Below are 14,342 nucleotides of genomic sequence, written 5' to 3'. Positions count from 1 at the left end.
CTATTATTATTATTAATATTATTAATTATCTCTTGCAAAAATTGAGGTAAAGTTATAGGTGCAGAGAAGAACTCATTGCACTTCATCACTGAAGATGTTACGGGTAAGGCTTGCTGCACCCATGCATTTTCTCCCCTTCTGCTTGCTCGCATAGCAGAATCACCAGAGGCTGGGATTTCATCTTCCTTGTTGGTCTTACGTCTGTCAGTGGGATGAGCTCACCAGTGGTAGTATTCTTTCTTTCTCTTCGATCTAATGGCAAGTTCACATCAGAGCAGTAAGACTCTGAGACCACCCAGGGGCTGTGCTGTGGTGCTGAGGCTGTTTTGTGGCCACAGTGGATGTACTCAGAGAATACAAAGGTAGCGCCTGTTCTCAAAATACTTGGGGGTTTTCCCCTGCTCTTTCAAAGTAGGGTGTAGGTCCAAATAGCTGCTCTGCAAACCCCTTGTGTCCCTACACCCCAGAGGTATGCTAGCTGCAAAGGCACAATGACTGAAGTGTGAAGTATTGTGCAAGGATTGCCACTTCATGGTTGAAAGGTTTCCTGTGTGGAAATCTGTTTTGGAATTGCTTTATGTTGGTGTCTTTAAACCCTGATGAGAGTCCCAGAAAGGCACACTTTCCCTCCAGAACAAATCACCTATGAAGTGTTCAGATCAATTTGTGGAATCTGCTTGTGCTGTACATTGCTCTCATCTTATTCAGTGTCTACGATTGTAACTCTTAAGCAGAGAATGGAAACCAAGCCATCTCTTTGGGAAGGAGATTTTAATTACCTCTTGCCCTAGAGAGAGCTGTCCTCCCAGGTTAGAGTGGAAAGTATTAGAAGGGCACTGTGGGAAAGATTAGTGAGAGGCTCCTTTACCACGCCACGGTTGCAAATCAATAGAGGCTTTCAGCTGTCAGTGCAACCAATCCCTAAACCATGAGCACAAATATTTACTTCTACTGAAAACAGAGGGAATTTACAAAAAAAGAGAAACATATTTCCATTCCTTTACTTAGTCATAGAATCAATATAAATGATTTGAGAATGTGGAGAATTCAAAGTGCTCCAGGATAGTACTCACTTGAGTATACAGCTTATTTTCATAGACCAGAGCTTACACTCTGCAAGGAGGAAAATATCAGCACAGCAGGTCACTCTTGGCAAAGCCACTTCTGGTGTGTGTGTGCGCTCCTTTAACATTTAATCAGAATGGACTGATACCTCTCCATAACATTTAGCTTGCTTGCTTTTGTGCAACAGGAAGTGTAAAGCTGTCGATAATTTTTAAAGTATCCATTCCTGTGACACCTGCATGATATTTTTTAATATTTGCTGAATTGATAATGTTCATGGTAGCAGAGTATACTGCGCAATAAACTGCTTTTGTGGCTGATTAAATGCCAAAGTGAAGTGGAGGTATTCGGCAACTGCAAAAGCCGTTTATTTAGTATATGCCAATGCCACGAACATTATTCCTGTTACACAAGATTTGCTATACCCTAATGTACAGAAGTCTAAAAGAAATTGTTTCCTTTTCTTGTGAGGGTTGCAATTGCTCTGCTGCTTCAATCTCACACTTCACACCGATATGACATACAGGAATGTAACTAGGTTGAGTGGCTTGAGAGAAAGGCTGGTTTATACAGTGAATAATTATTTAAAGGAGTTCTTTGTGTAGGAAGAGCATTATGTGGCTGGGAATACTGAACTGAATTCACTGTAGTATGCGAATTCTCCAACTTTGGCCTTTTAACTTTTGATAGGAAGACTTCCCTTTTGCTGCTGTGGTTTTCCTTGGAGGGCTTTGGCCTGGGGATGACAGCTGTAGTCTTGATTATTGGCCTAACTGGGGACTTGCTGATGCATGTTTGCTTGGGCTGTTCTTCGTTGCCCACCGGTGCCACCAACTGGAGCACCAACAGATAAGAAGCTGCAGCCATTTCCTGTCATTCTTTGTGTAACCTTTATCTCCAGATGGAAGTTGGCATGAGCTGTAGGTGATCCTGATGTTTCTGTCAAGGGGAAAGGAAATTTTTGGTGCTTAGATAGGTTAGAAGAGCCTGATTTCATCCTGGTGGGATGAAATAAGTACCTCATTCACACATAGTTCTTGTGCCATGCTAATCCTTGATGATAACGTTAGTTACAGAAACTTCCTGCAGTTTAATTAGATACAAAACAAGAAAAAAAAATTATAATGATTTCATTGACTTCTCTCTTAATGTGTGTTATATATGTTGCCTGCTAGAAATGCAGGGCTCTAGTGAGCCTGAAGCACCAAACCATCATTCTTCTAATTTATTTTTTTCTTTTTGCACATTGATTTAAATCATGTCATTGATTTTCAATGGGTTAATTCTTTTTCGTAAGTATTTCTTCAGGATTTCTCTGACTCAGGGAGGATTGTAGCCTTTTTAATTCCATTGTTATTCATGTTTTTATTACTCCCAGAGATGACAATCACTTGATTTACAGTTCAGCTGTGTTCTTCTCTTTGTATAGAAGAACCTGCAGCAGGGAAAGCTAGTATTGCACCGTACAGACTGAACAATTTCATCAGTTTGCTGTCCACAGGATCTTCAAGAGTTGCAGGCTGCACTCTTTCATTGCAGAAGATTATCATTTATTGCTACAGAGCAATAAATTTTTCTTGCAGCATTTCTCCAATTTGACTACTAAATTGCATGTGCAAGTGAGTGAACACAGATAAATAAGGCTCTATTTTCTAGTTTTCTTCTGTTCTTCATTAGCTCAGAAGCTGGACAGTGGACTGCTAAATGCCTGTTGTTCTGTAAATAGTCTGGGACTAAAATACATGGCAGAAAGATTGCAGCTGTTCGGAATGGATACCACTAACTTATTTAAAGCCATATACCCTCTAGTTACAGTTTGAGCGTCATCCAGGAAAAGGAAGGTGTTTTCTTCATTAATTTGGAATTACAGTTATAGACACATCTTCTGGGGTTGTTTCTTGCCACACCTGTAAATGTTTGCTGTCCTGTGAGGTTGCTTCTGATTACAGAACATAGGATGTAATGGTAATAACTCCATAGTCACTGAAGTCAGTGACTAACAGAGAGGTGATCCTTCAGTGGTTTAGCTCTGCAGATCACTGTGTGGTACAGAATAAGGCTGTGAAGACCCCTCCTCTCTTCCAGATTAACCCCCCTGTTACTATTTCATTCTCAAAGTGCTTCAGACTGCAGTTGCCTAAGAACTAATGATTTTGAGAATACGAACAACTTTTATACCTAGGCCTGGTACGCTAAAGGCAGGTGGAGTAAACTCACAGAGTAGCTTCATGCTGGGGAGAAAAAAAGAGTTTAGATTTTATTCACCACGCTTCCAGTTTTATGCAGGTATGCCCGGTGCATTGGGGAAATTGTTTAGGAGCAATCAATCCTTGTGTGAAGATCGCCCTGTAATGCTGCTAAGGTCAGTGAGACCTTGGTTTATTTGCCACGTAAGTGCTGCTTGAGCGAGTTAGAATACTCCAACACCCATAGGAACAACTTTAACTTGCACACTAGAGGTTTTCTACATTTTAGGACTGTGATTTCTTGCACAGCTTGCTCATTTGGTACAGATCACATAGTGGGGTGAACTAATTGGGGTTTCATCAGCATTGTCACTCTGCCTTTGATTTAGCTTGAACACTTTGTTGTAGGTATTTAGGGTCATAAATGAATGTTCTTACTGGTTTTACACCTCTCAAGTAAAGTGCTGCTAGAAGTTTTTGTAGTAGCAATCCATTACTGAAAACTTGATCGTGCCATTCTGTGGTAGTGCTTGCTGAGGCTGGATGTAATTCATGTGCAAAGTGTATGAGAAATAATTACAGCAGCCTCTGTCAGGATTTGCTTTTCTGGTGTGATACTGTCCCTTGATTGAATCCCACTATAATTTCTGTGAAGACAGATAAGAACTCATGAGGAAATTCATCTCCCAACTACCTTTGCGGAAGCTAGGGCTTGGCAGAGGACTATAGTCCAGTGGCTGGAATGCAGAATTAGGGTACCAGGTTTTTGTCTTCAGTTTTGTTTATTTCTGATGCATGACTTAGTGTGGGATTTAGTCTTTTAATCTGTAAAACTGGAATAATAATACTTATAATTTGAGATTTACAGTGTGCTTTGAGACCAACAGTGAAAAGCTCACAGTAATGTACTTATTGCATTCTGGTTTTAGATGTTACAAGCCGTAACTAGGAGAAATGACAATAAAATAAAGCCAAACATACAGATTTAAAACCAAACTGTTCAAATTGGGCCTGAACTAGTAAAAAGTTACCCCTGTGCCAATGCCTCTTCACAGAAAATTCCAAGGTTATAACTGTTAATAGGGGGAAAATGGCTAATTTTTGTCTCTTTAAATTTTGTGGTTCAGAAAATAAGGTGCTTTGATCTTTAAATGAAAGCTTCCAGAGTCATTACGTTGAATCAGTTAATCTCTCCCAGTAGCTACCTTATTCTCTCTTCCTCATGGGCATCCTCTTTCATGGTCTCAGTGCTGAGCTTCAAATCAATGAACAAACTGTGACTGCTTCCAACACAGCCTGGTGAGTGAGCTTTCCTGCTTTCATGCATTGCCAAGCTCTTACCTCAAACCTTGGCACATTAAAGTGGAGAAGAGGCCCAGCAGTGCCATGTGTGTGTTAACCAGGCTTTCTCCATCATCTTGTTTTACACTGTATGGGTCAGGCAGTCCCTCGCCTCTTGACAAGAGAGGTTTGTCAGATACTGCATGTTCTGTCATTCCTCAGTCCCTCGCCTCTTGACAAGAGAGGTTTGTTAGATACTGAATGTTCTGTCATTCCCAAGTGACATATGTAATTCAAAGCAGGTCATGTGCACAGCAGTGACTGTGAGTATCCTTGGTCATCCCTTTATTTAGTTTTAAAAAATACTAACCAAAGAGATAACTGCTCAACAATATCTGTCCATGAGACAGAAAGTGCACACACTGTATAAAGCTCATTCTGAGTAATTTTGTGGGTTCAGGCATAGAAGTTAGGTGTTTCACGTGTAGTGTAATTAAAAAATAACTCTTCCTTTCTTCCAGGAAATAAAACAAGATTTGGGACAAGGAGAACATTTTTAGACTATTTTTCTCTTCAGAAAGGGTAGTACTAGGAATTTTCTCCAGCATTTGACATACAGTTCTTTTATTAGAAGCCACCTTGCATTAAGCAACAAGAGGGTTTTTCTTTTCACTGATAATGACAGATTTGATGGCTTTGCTGTAGTGTGTTGGACCTTAAAGTCTCCTGTGCTTCTTCCAACAACTTCAAAGATACATCCCTGAAAACAAAAGCGAATCATGCACATCATCCATCCTCTTTCTGTGACATGTACAATGCATCCGGTGTGTGCTGCGTGGTAGCAATAAAAAGCACTGGGATTGGAAAGTTTACTGGCCTGCATGCTTCCTACCTTGTCATGGTTTAACCAAGCACTGCACAAGGAATAATAAAGACATCCCTGAGTTACCAACACTGTTTCCAGCACAAATCCAAACCACAGCCCAATACCAGCTACTATAAAGAAAATGAACTCTACCATAGCTAAAACCAGCACATACTTGCACTTGAAACCATTTTGTGTTGTCTCTGCTAATCATCCATTGTTCTCTCTTCCTAAGCTTATGGCTAGATCACATGAACTACTTCAGAATGAGAGTTTTGCTCAATGGCTGTGACAATGGTGCAAAATTGATTCCTACATTCCATGAAATTTTGCGTTGCTTTATCAATAGTATTTTCCTTATTTGATTGGTTTTGATTTGAGGCCAGAAGTAACAGAAACCTGAATACAGGATTTGATAATTAACCAGAGCTAAGCATTTCCTGTTTGTGCTGTCTTTACTCAAGATCACCCTGTTTCTAACTCTCTGTTTAATAGTATTCCAGATTCTGTTATCAGAATCCTTCAGCTTTCTCCAGTACTTTGCTGCCAGGTTTCTTACAAGTCTGAAGGTCTAAGAGGTCCTTCTGTACCTTAGATATAACATTTCCTAATCCCCAGGGGTCCTTTAAAAATGATTTTATAAATCAAGGTTCTCTGTTTCCACAGCCACATGTAATTGTGCATATACCTTTTTAAAGATACTTAACTTTGGAGGCTGGAGAGAATTAAGAAAAAAGCTCAACTTAACTGAAACTGAAGTATCTTGGCATTACTATTTATCACCTTCAGTATTATCTGTGTTAATCTTATTCTGCACGTACCTTCATCTAGTTTTTTTCCACTTCTGTGTTCTTTGAAATGTTGGATTCAATCCTTAATTATCCCATGCCTGAGAGGAAAAGCGACAACTGCTATAGATCAGTTGGTAAATTACAAGGAAAACAGTCCCAGGGATGAGCAAAGTGAAGCTGGTGTATTTCCTACACTGGGACTTCTAGGAAATCCTTCTAGGGAAGGATTGATAGATGCTCTTATACTACCTTTATGAAACTTTGAGGTCCTTAATACAGTTACATGTTGTCATGGCAGTCTGAAGTCCTCTCTGTTGTGATACCAGACAAAAACCCTTAAAACAGAACTGAGAACCTCCTTGTACTTTATGATACAACGATTCAATGTGATTCTTCACTGGAGCTGGTGAGAATAAATATGTAGGAAAATAGAATTAAAAAGAAAAGACAAACTTTGACAAAAACCCACGTAACCACAGTTCAGTAAAAGTAAAACCACAGTAAACATAGCAGTATGTGTGTGTGTATATATATATAAAACATGAATTCTGTATGTAAGTTCCCATTTTTTTCTTACAAAGTTTTCTCAGCAGAGTTTTATATTTCTAGAAATGGAAAATTGTGCCTGTTCTTTGTCTGGTACCTACCAGTGTAATTTATTACTGAAAAATAAAAGGTTATGTCATCATATAAAGAGCACAGACAAATTTGTTTCTCATAGGAGCTACTACAGTTACATATTTCTGAAAGTTGTACAAACACAAAGTATGAGTTCTTTTTACTCTACTGCTAATAGATGGTAATACCCCCTAAAAAAATGGCAATTAGTGATAATTACCATAAGTAGTGTACTTTTGCTACTGCATCTGAACATCTCACAATTTGGAGTGGAGCATTCACGCTTTACTGGTGAAGCTAAATAGTAGGTTTTTCACTGGCTACTGCATTCAACTGTTACTACAATCCTCACTAAAATTAAAGGAGGTTAGATTTCTAACTGATGTACCTTTAAAAAGAAAATCTCAGTTAAGGGTCATACACAAAGTCTGTTTTGATGAAGAAGGAAAAGCACATCTTCAGGTCTTACTCATGTCCATTTGTAGCGTGGTGTGTCTGTACATCTGCATTCTGGCTGTAAGAAATAGGTTATCTTAATTTTTTTCCCTTTTTTTCCCCTCCATCAGGTCTCATGGAAACCTCCTCTAATACAGAATGGGGAAATTCTTAACTATGAGATTCGCATGCCAGATCCACGAATTGTCATTCCTGGGAACACTTCATCAACGTTAAGTCATTTGGTGACTAATCTTATACCCTATACAAACTATTCAGTCACTGTAATAGCTTGTTCTGGAGGTGATGGCTTTCTAGGAGGCTGCACAGAGAGTTTGCCTACAGATGTGACTACACCTTCCACAGTTCCTCAGGGGGTCAGTCCATTGTCAGTGACTCCAATCAGCGAATCCTTTATTGCCATTTCTTGGCAACCACCGCTAAGGCCAAATGGTCCTCATCTGAGGTATGCTTTTAGTTGCAACTGAGATCACAGTTTTCTTCTCCTTACCTAAATCTGACTCAGAAAATTTTGAGTGATACAAACTTTATGATGTGATCGCTTAATTTATGACTTCTTGAAGTTCCTCTTTAGAGTTCAGGAGTCAATGAATGGACTCATGGGAAGTGGGTATGTCTAGAGGCGCATAGTAGAGTGGGCTTTGAATTGTTTTGAACTTAATTTACAAAGAGACGGGATTATTAAAAGTAAGTGTGGTGTCTGTGCGGGAAGGCTCTGGATCCTTCAAATCAGTGCTGTCTGAAAAGACAAAAGGAGCACGTACAGGATATTTGCAAGGTCATATCTGGTTTGGGCTGCAGCATCGGCTACTTTTTGGTGACAAATTCAGGTAACATTGCAGCAACAAAATGACAAGTATGAGATCTTTGTGAACGTAAGTATTTAACACATCCAGTATTCAATACTCTGTATAGGTTATTCCACATAAAGTGACCATTTGGAAGTATGTTAACATGAATTAATCTTCAAAACTTAACTGATTAATAAATTGCAAATTAGAGCGTGTGTGAGTAAAATGGAAGCTAAAATGCTACAAGCTTGGGGGCAAAGCCAAAAATGGCAAAGGCAAGGAAGTGCTGGGTATAACAGGCTGAATGTCACCACAAGAACCAGAGAAAGGCACCTCCTCTGAGACTTGTCTGGAACGCTGGGATGGGGAACTTTACTTGAATCTATTGACTGCTCAGTGTGTGTGTGTATGAGCACACGTATACATTGAAAATACATGTATCTGAGTGCATGAAGATTTATAAAGACAAATATATCTTTACGTATACATGATACAAACTGTCAAACAAATCTTTCATTCTAGGAGTTTAACGTATTTGGAAACATTGTGCATGGAATTATATCTCTGTGCTCCATATGTTCTGGTTAGTAGCTCTCTCCTAGATGCACCGATAGGTTCGATAATTATCATGTAATGCCATTTCAGTTGCGTATGTTATTACAGCACAGTAGCTTGACTCTTTCTTCAGGCTTAATTAGGGCACACTACAACTGAATGAAATGAGGATTGCTCTCCAGTAAAATTTGCAGCTTTTGAAAAGCAGTCCCTGTTATTCTGGGGTTAACAACATGACCATTTTACCATAGATTATTGAAGTAATTCAGCACGACCTACATCTGCAGACTTCATTTCCTTCATGGTGTGCCATGCTGCCCTCAACAAGAACAACCACTGAAGCAGCTGCTCTGTACAGCATGATGGAGCAAGAAGTCTGCAGCAAGCAGAGTAGCAACAGCAGCTGCCAGTGGGGGTGATTTACACATGATCACCATTCAGTGTTCAAAAAGGTTTTGATGTTTCTCGTGACTTGTCTGTGGAATATGTTGGACAGAATGTGCCAGGATTGTTCCTAATAAAACTGCAAAAGTCTGCCTTTGGGCTCATTTGACACTGACGAGCCACTCATGTGAGAACTTCTTCTTCAGGTATAAGTCTTTTGAATGTTTTGATAGAGTTGGAGTTTAATTAGTTTTTATTATTTAATTCCTGAGTTGCTGAGTTCCTAGCTTCTGCAGTAATTTTGTTTGGCATCCCTTAGGTCAATGATGCAATGCTTGTTTGTACCTGTTGAGGATTATTCCCCAAACTGAAGGGACAGCTTCTCGGTTGATTTCTGGTTTTGAAGCAATGCAAAATCACTGTATGCAGTACCTATTAAATACCCTCTTAATTCAGGGTCTCAAATCTGGAATGGTATTGTCCAACATTTTCTCATCAGATTGGAGATGATCTTAACATAGAAAAGATAAATGTCAACTTACAGATAAAGCCAGTGGTCAGAAAAATCATTGCACTGGGGAGGTGACCCACTCCAAGGCATTCTGCAGAATGCTTGAACACAGAAGGAAACATTTTCACCCAAAAACTGCTTAAAATGAGGGTCTTTAAGATCTGCGTTAGTATCCATATATTTTTGGCTGGAATTTAACAGTAGCACCATTCCAAAATAGAGGGGCAGGGAAAGGATAATACACAGCATCTCAGCACTATAGAGAATCAAGTTGTGTATTTAAGTGAATAGATATGCATATGACCTAATTTGCTGGGCATCGGTGGAAACAGTGTTGTAACTACAGTTTGGTTGAAACTGCAGCTCACTATTGAAATCAACCTGAGAGTGGATCTATAACTGACGGGAAGCGTACAAACATTTGGTGCCATACAAAGAAAACACCACCATCAAATTGAAACAAAAAACCTGTTTTAAAAGTCCTGTGAAATGTAATTAAGAAGAATAATCCTAAATATTTTGAACAAACCTATGTAATATTCTTTCCTTTAGAATATAGTTTTGTACGTAATCCCTAGAATTATTAGGAAACGCAAAGTATGTTAGTTTGTGCAAGCATTAAGTGTTTTGTTAAATTCCATAAAGGTTTCATATAAAAGGTGATGAAGAGTGAGTAATGCAGAACGGGCAGAAGGCATGTTTTCCAAATCAGGCAGTCTCATGGTTGACCTGATGAAAGATGGGCTTTAGCTGACCTGCTGTTTGGAACAGAGACAGGAATGCAGCTTCAGATACCAGTTAAAACCAGGATGAAAGAGTTTGGTGTTTTAAGCCCACATCATGAATGTCAACCCAAACACAAAGGTGCCTTGCTAAGGTCTACAGATGGATTGAACAGTTACCTCATTCTATGCCTGTTTGCCACCCATAATTTACACTGTGGTTATTTGCAAACACGTTAAACACAAATTCACACTTAAGTTGCTACTACCAATAAAATAGTAATAGCAATGCTATATGTTTTGGCACATTTGCAAGAAAGAGACATTGTCATTTCAGATTCTGGAGCTGCCTGTGCATATCAGATGGCATCAGTCAAGTCTGCATAAGACACCGTTACTGGGCTATTTGGACTTGATCTTCATAGCATCTGTAAATCATTAAATACACTCATTCTTTCAATGGAGGTGCTTCATTTTCCATTTTCGAAGTAGTTTAAGTAATTGACTGGTTTACATCATGAAACATGAAAAAGAATGTGTATCTCAGAAAGTTTACAGCTGTAAAAACAAAATGATGTGTGCCTTTAAAAAAAACTGTGTGGGTTGTTGGTTTTTTTTTGTGTAATAACATTAGTTGAGATAATCCCGGTGTTCTGCTTGTCTTTTGTGTTAGATATGAGCTCCTGAGACGTAAAATCCAGCAACCACTTGCATCAAATCCCCCTGAAGATTTAAATCTGTGGCACAATATTTACTCAGGAACTCAGTGGTTTTATGAAGATAAGGGTCTTAGCAGGTGAGATTACAAAAACTATAAAAACAAATGCTGGCATTTTGTATAGTGTATGTTTAATAGTTCAAAGTATTTCTTGTGTCTTTATGTAGTGAACATACTAATTATGTAATGAAATATTTTTTTGTCATCGTCTTTGGTATTAATCATTCTAATATGCAGGGATTTATTATTAGTCTGTTGTTCTTGATTCATATATTGTTTTGCTCTGAAAAACAGATGAAAATAGAGATCTTGTGAAATTTTAGCATTGGTATGCTCGTGCAATCAATTCATGTGTACATACGCCCTGGATTTGTGTGTTGGCAAAGTCATAGCACAGGCAGAATGGCTGTTTGAGAAGTCCTAGCTGGGAAACATTTGAAACTTGTTTCAGCATTGTTTTTCTTATCTGGTTTTGAAAGTGCAGATTAACAATTACTTTAATATCTCCAAAGGCAAGAAGAGTATTCATCACACTCTCAGCAGATCTAATTTAAAGGCAGCTTTGTGCTAGCTTCATTATAGTTAGATGCAGAGTGTTGAAAGTGGGGAAATGGAGGGTGCGTTCTGTGTCTCAGTACAAAACAGACCTACTGTGTGGTATAGAGCAAGACATTTGCTCTTGATCAGCCTTAGTTTCTTGCATCTCAAAGTCAAGGCTACCACACTTGAGACAAGCAGGTACATATATTAAGAACCTGTAATAGGAATGTCAACATGGATTTTGCATTGGTTTTTTTGTAGGTAAAGTTTGAGAAACATTCATGGATGGTTTCAGGAAGTGTGTGTTCTCTGTGCTTTGGTGTGGTTTATGAGGACTGCGTGTCAATCATTACCCTTCAAATATCTACTTATGATAAAAGCTGTGTGAGCATCCCTGCTGAGCAGGATGTGAACCAGCAGAATATGACCTCTAATCATGACTGTTGTATAGAATGAACCAAGCCAAAGGCTACTGCCTCTGGCTTTCCACTGCCTACTTGGTGAAAGTCACTGCTTGTTTTCATCCATTGCAATAGCTGATCATAAAGCTGTTCTTTTGACCAATCCTGCCCATTTCTTTCAGCCATGTTTAGGATTCTACATAGTTTCCTTTGGTTTTAGTTTAGCTCATTTCAGCAGCACTGATGTGTGCAGCAGTTACGTTAGCAGTTTAGAGGGGGCAATAAATTCTGAAAGGGCCTCAGTGACAAGTCATTAGGCACAGTGACCTTTTGGGTTGAACAAGCTGTGACCAGAAAAGTGTGCCTAACCCTTGGACACACCTGAACACTTCTTTCGTGGAGGGTTCTGCCACCTGCAGCTATGCTTTTGCAGTCAACAGCTCGGGATGCGTTTGTGGCTGGAGGGAAGGTGCTGCAGAGAGACTCAACCTTTATTTTTCCCAGAAAGAAAATCCACATATCGGCGTCTATTTTCCTTTGTATCATGCTTTAGGCATGTTTCAGAATTAGTGAAATTTTACTATATTCCTGACAGAAGTCTGTGTTTACAATGACTTTTTTCAGATGGTTTCTTCATTTCCAGTACACTAAGCCAAACTTATTTTAATCTTTGGAAATACGAATCAAAATATGAATCTCAAAGTCTCATCATTAAATTGCAAGACTAGATCCTGTTCATTTTTCTTTTTTTATTTGCTACAGTGTCCAGGAAAATACTATATGTGTGCAAGCAACAGAAAATGCAGGGTGGGAAATAAGATTTATGTTATGTATGTCATCACCATTCTACCATGCTTATAGTTACAGTTGGAGCCAATGAGCTTCCATTAGTTGGCTTTATTCTCAGTGCGACTCTTATAGCTTAGCTCTTTTGAAGATCATGCTTGGTGGATGCATAATATGGAGTGCTACAGTGAAGCAGTTAAAAAGTAGATGTAAATACATGCTATGAGTTTCCTTTTTATGGTGAAATCTCTACGTATTAAGCCTTAATGTAGAGGTTTATCCCAAAGTGCTGCAGCCTCGGTGAAGTTCTGATGATCCTGTGTTTGCGTGGTTTTGTGTGAGGCTTTTTATGATGAAATTATATGTGAGATTATGAAATCCCACTTAACATACATTAATATGCTGCTTGATTTAGAGAAGAAATTATGGAGTGACAGTCACTTGGTTTACTAAATATACATGAAGTATTTAATAAATCTATTGAATATACGCAGTTCAGAAGAGAATGACTTTATTGAATGAGTTTGCATTCTTAAGGCACTTTTTTTAATGATGTTTAGTGGTGGGAGAGTCCTGGCTGTGTGGTGAATCACTTTTAAAAATGAGACTCTGCAAGTTAAAATCAGTGGGTTTCCCAAAAGAGGAAAAAAGCCTCATTTGATTAAATTCTGATCCAAATTTTGGCAGGTTGCCACTGCTGTAATTACATAGTGAATTGAGCTATAATCTCTCAACACCTCAGAAGCTGCAGCTAGGAAGAAGTGAAATAATGTGTTTTATTTTTGTTACCATGTTAATCACACTGAACTACTGCAGAAAAATAGAACCCTCTTGTAGAGTCTTCATTGGTGCAGACCATTGCAGCTGAATTTTTCAGCCCGGGGGGGCAAGAAACAGCAAAAGTTTGGCACGGGGAAAGGTTCACAGCAAATGTTTTCTGCATCTCCATTTTTGTTCCATTTAATTATTGTTTAAATGTCTCAGGTACACAACATACGAGTACAAGCTCATAGTGCACAACAAGGTAGGATATACATCAAGCGAAGAAGTGGTAGCTACTACATTAGCAGGATTACCAGAGAAAGGAAGTATCCTCATTGCACATGCTGTTAATCATACTGCTGTAGAAGTGGAATGGTCAAAACCAAGTAAGTGTGCTTAGTATTTATTTCAGTAACTAGATGTTAACCTGCCATCGCTTATGTTCCTCTTCCTTGCTCTCACAGGAAACACAGTCCTTGTCTTGATTTATAATATACCTAAGTGTCCTTGATAGGAGAGGGAAGAAATAGGGAAAAAAATGTGCACATCTTGCTATTTCTTAGTCATGTTCGTATTTATTATATGCCATTTCTGCAGAATGAGAATAGTGGAAGTGAAGAAATAGTTAGTGAAAACTCATGAGAAATCTATAAAGTAGAGCACACAATCCTGTTGTCTTTGTGGTGTTTTTCATTTCTCTGTATGAAAATTTATATTCCTTCAGGATGAGAGGATCCCTTTTCTCTCTCATTTTGCTCTGTTCCTTAAAATGAATTTAGCCAATTACTCTAGTTACTTTGCTAATGCAGCAGCGGGGAAATTCTTCATGACTTACATGCAAATGATTTTGTAAGGACCGGGTGCTGAATTGCAGCAAATGTAGTCTCCTTCTTTTATAATTGCATGCCTG

The 14,342-nt window shown here is 38.7% G+C and overlaps 1 protein-coding gene across 1 annotated transcript in view; it reads left to right on the top strand.

Moving 5' to 3' along the window:
* Positions 1–7,372: 7,372 nt before the first annotated feature.
* The window catches only part of LOC104406164 (usherin-like), a gene marked incomplete at its 5' end in the record, with an annotated part of 112,204 nt that continues 105,234 nt past the window's right edge, over positions 7,373–14,342 (top strand). The window contains 3 exon segments of the mRNA XM_010015079.1: positions 7,373–7,707; positions 10,899–11,021; positions 13,655–13,818. Coding sequence (XP_010013381.1) covers positions 7,373–7,707; positions 10,899–11,021; positions 13,655–13,818 — 622 coding nt within the window.

The sequence above is a fragment of the Nestor notabilis genome, unplaced genomic scaffold (assembly GCF_000696875.1).
Source record: "Nestor notabilis isolate BGI_N333 unplaced genomic scaffold, ASM69687v1 scaffold4765, whole genome shotgun sequence".
NCBI classification, from domain to species: Eukaryota; Metazoa; Chordata; class Aves; order Psittaciformes; family Psittacidae; genus Nestor; species Nestor notabilis.
Note: the sequence above shows the minus strand (reverse complement) of the source record. Positions and strands in the feature narration are given on the sequence as shown.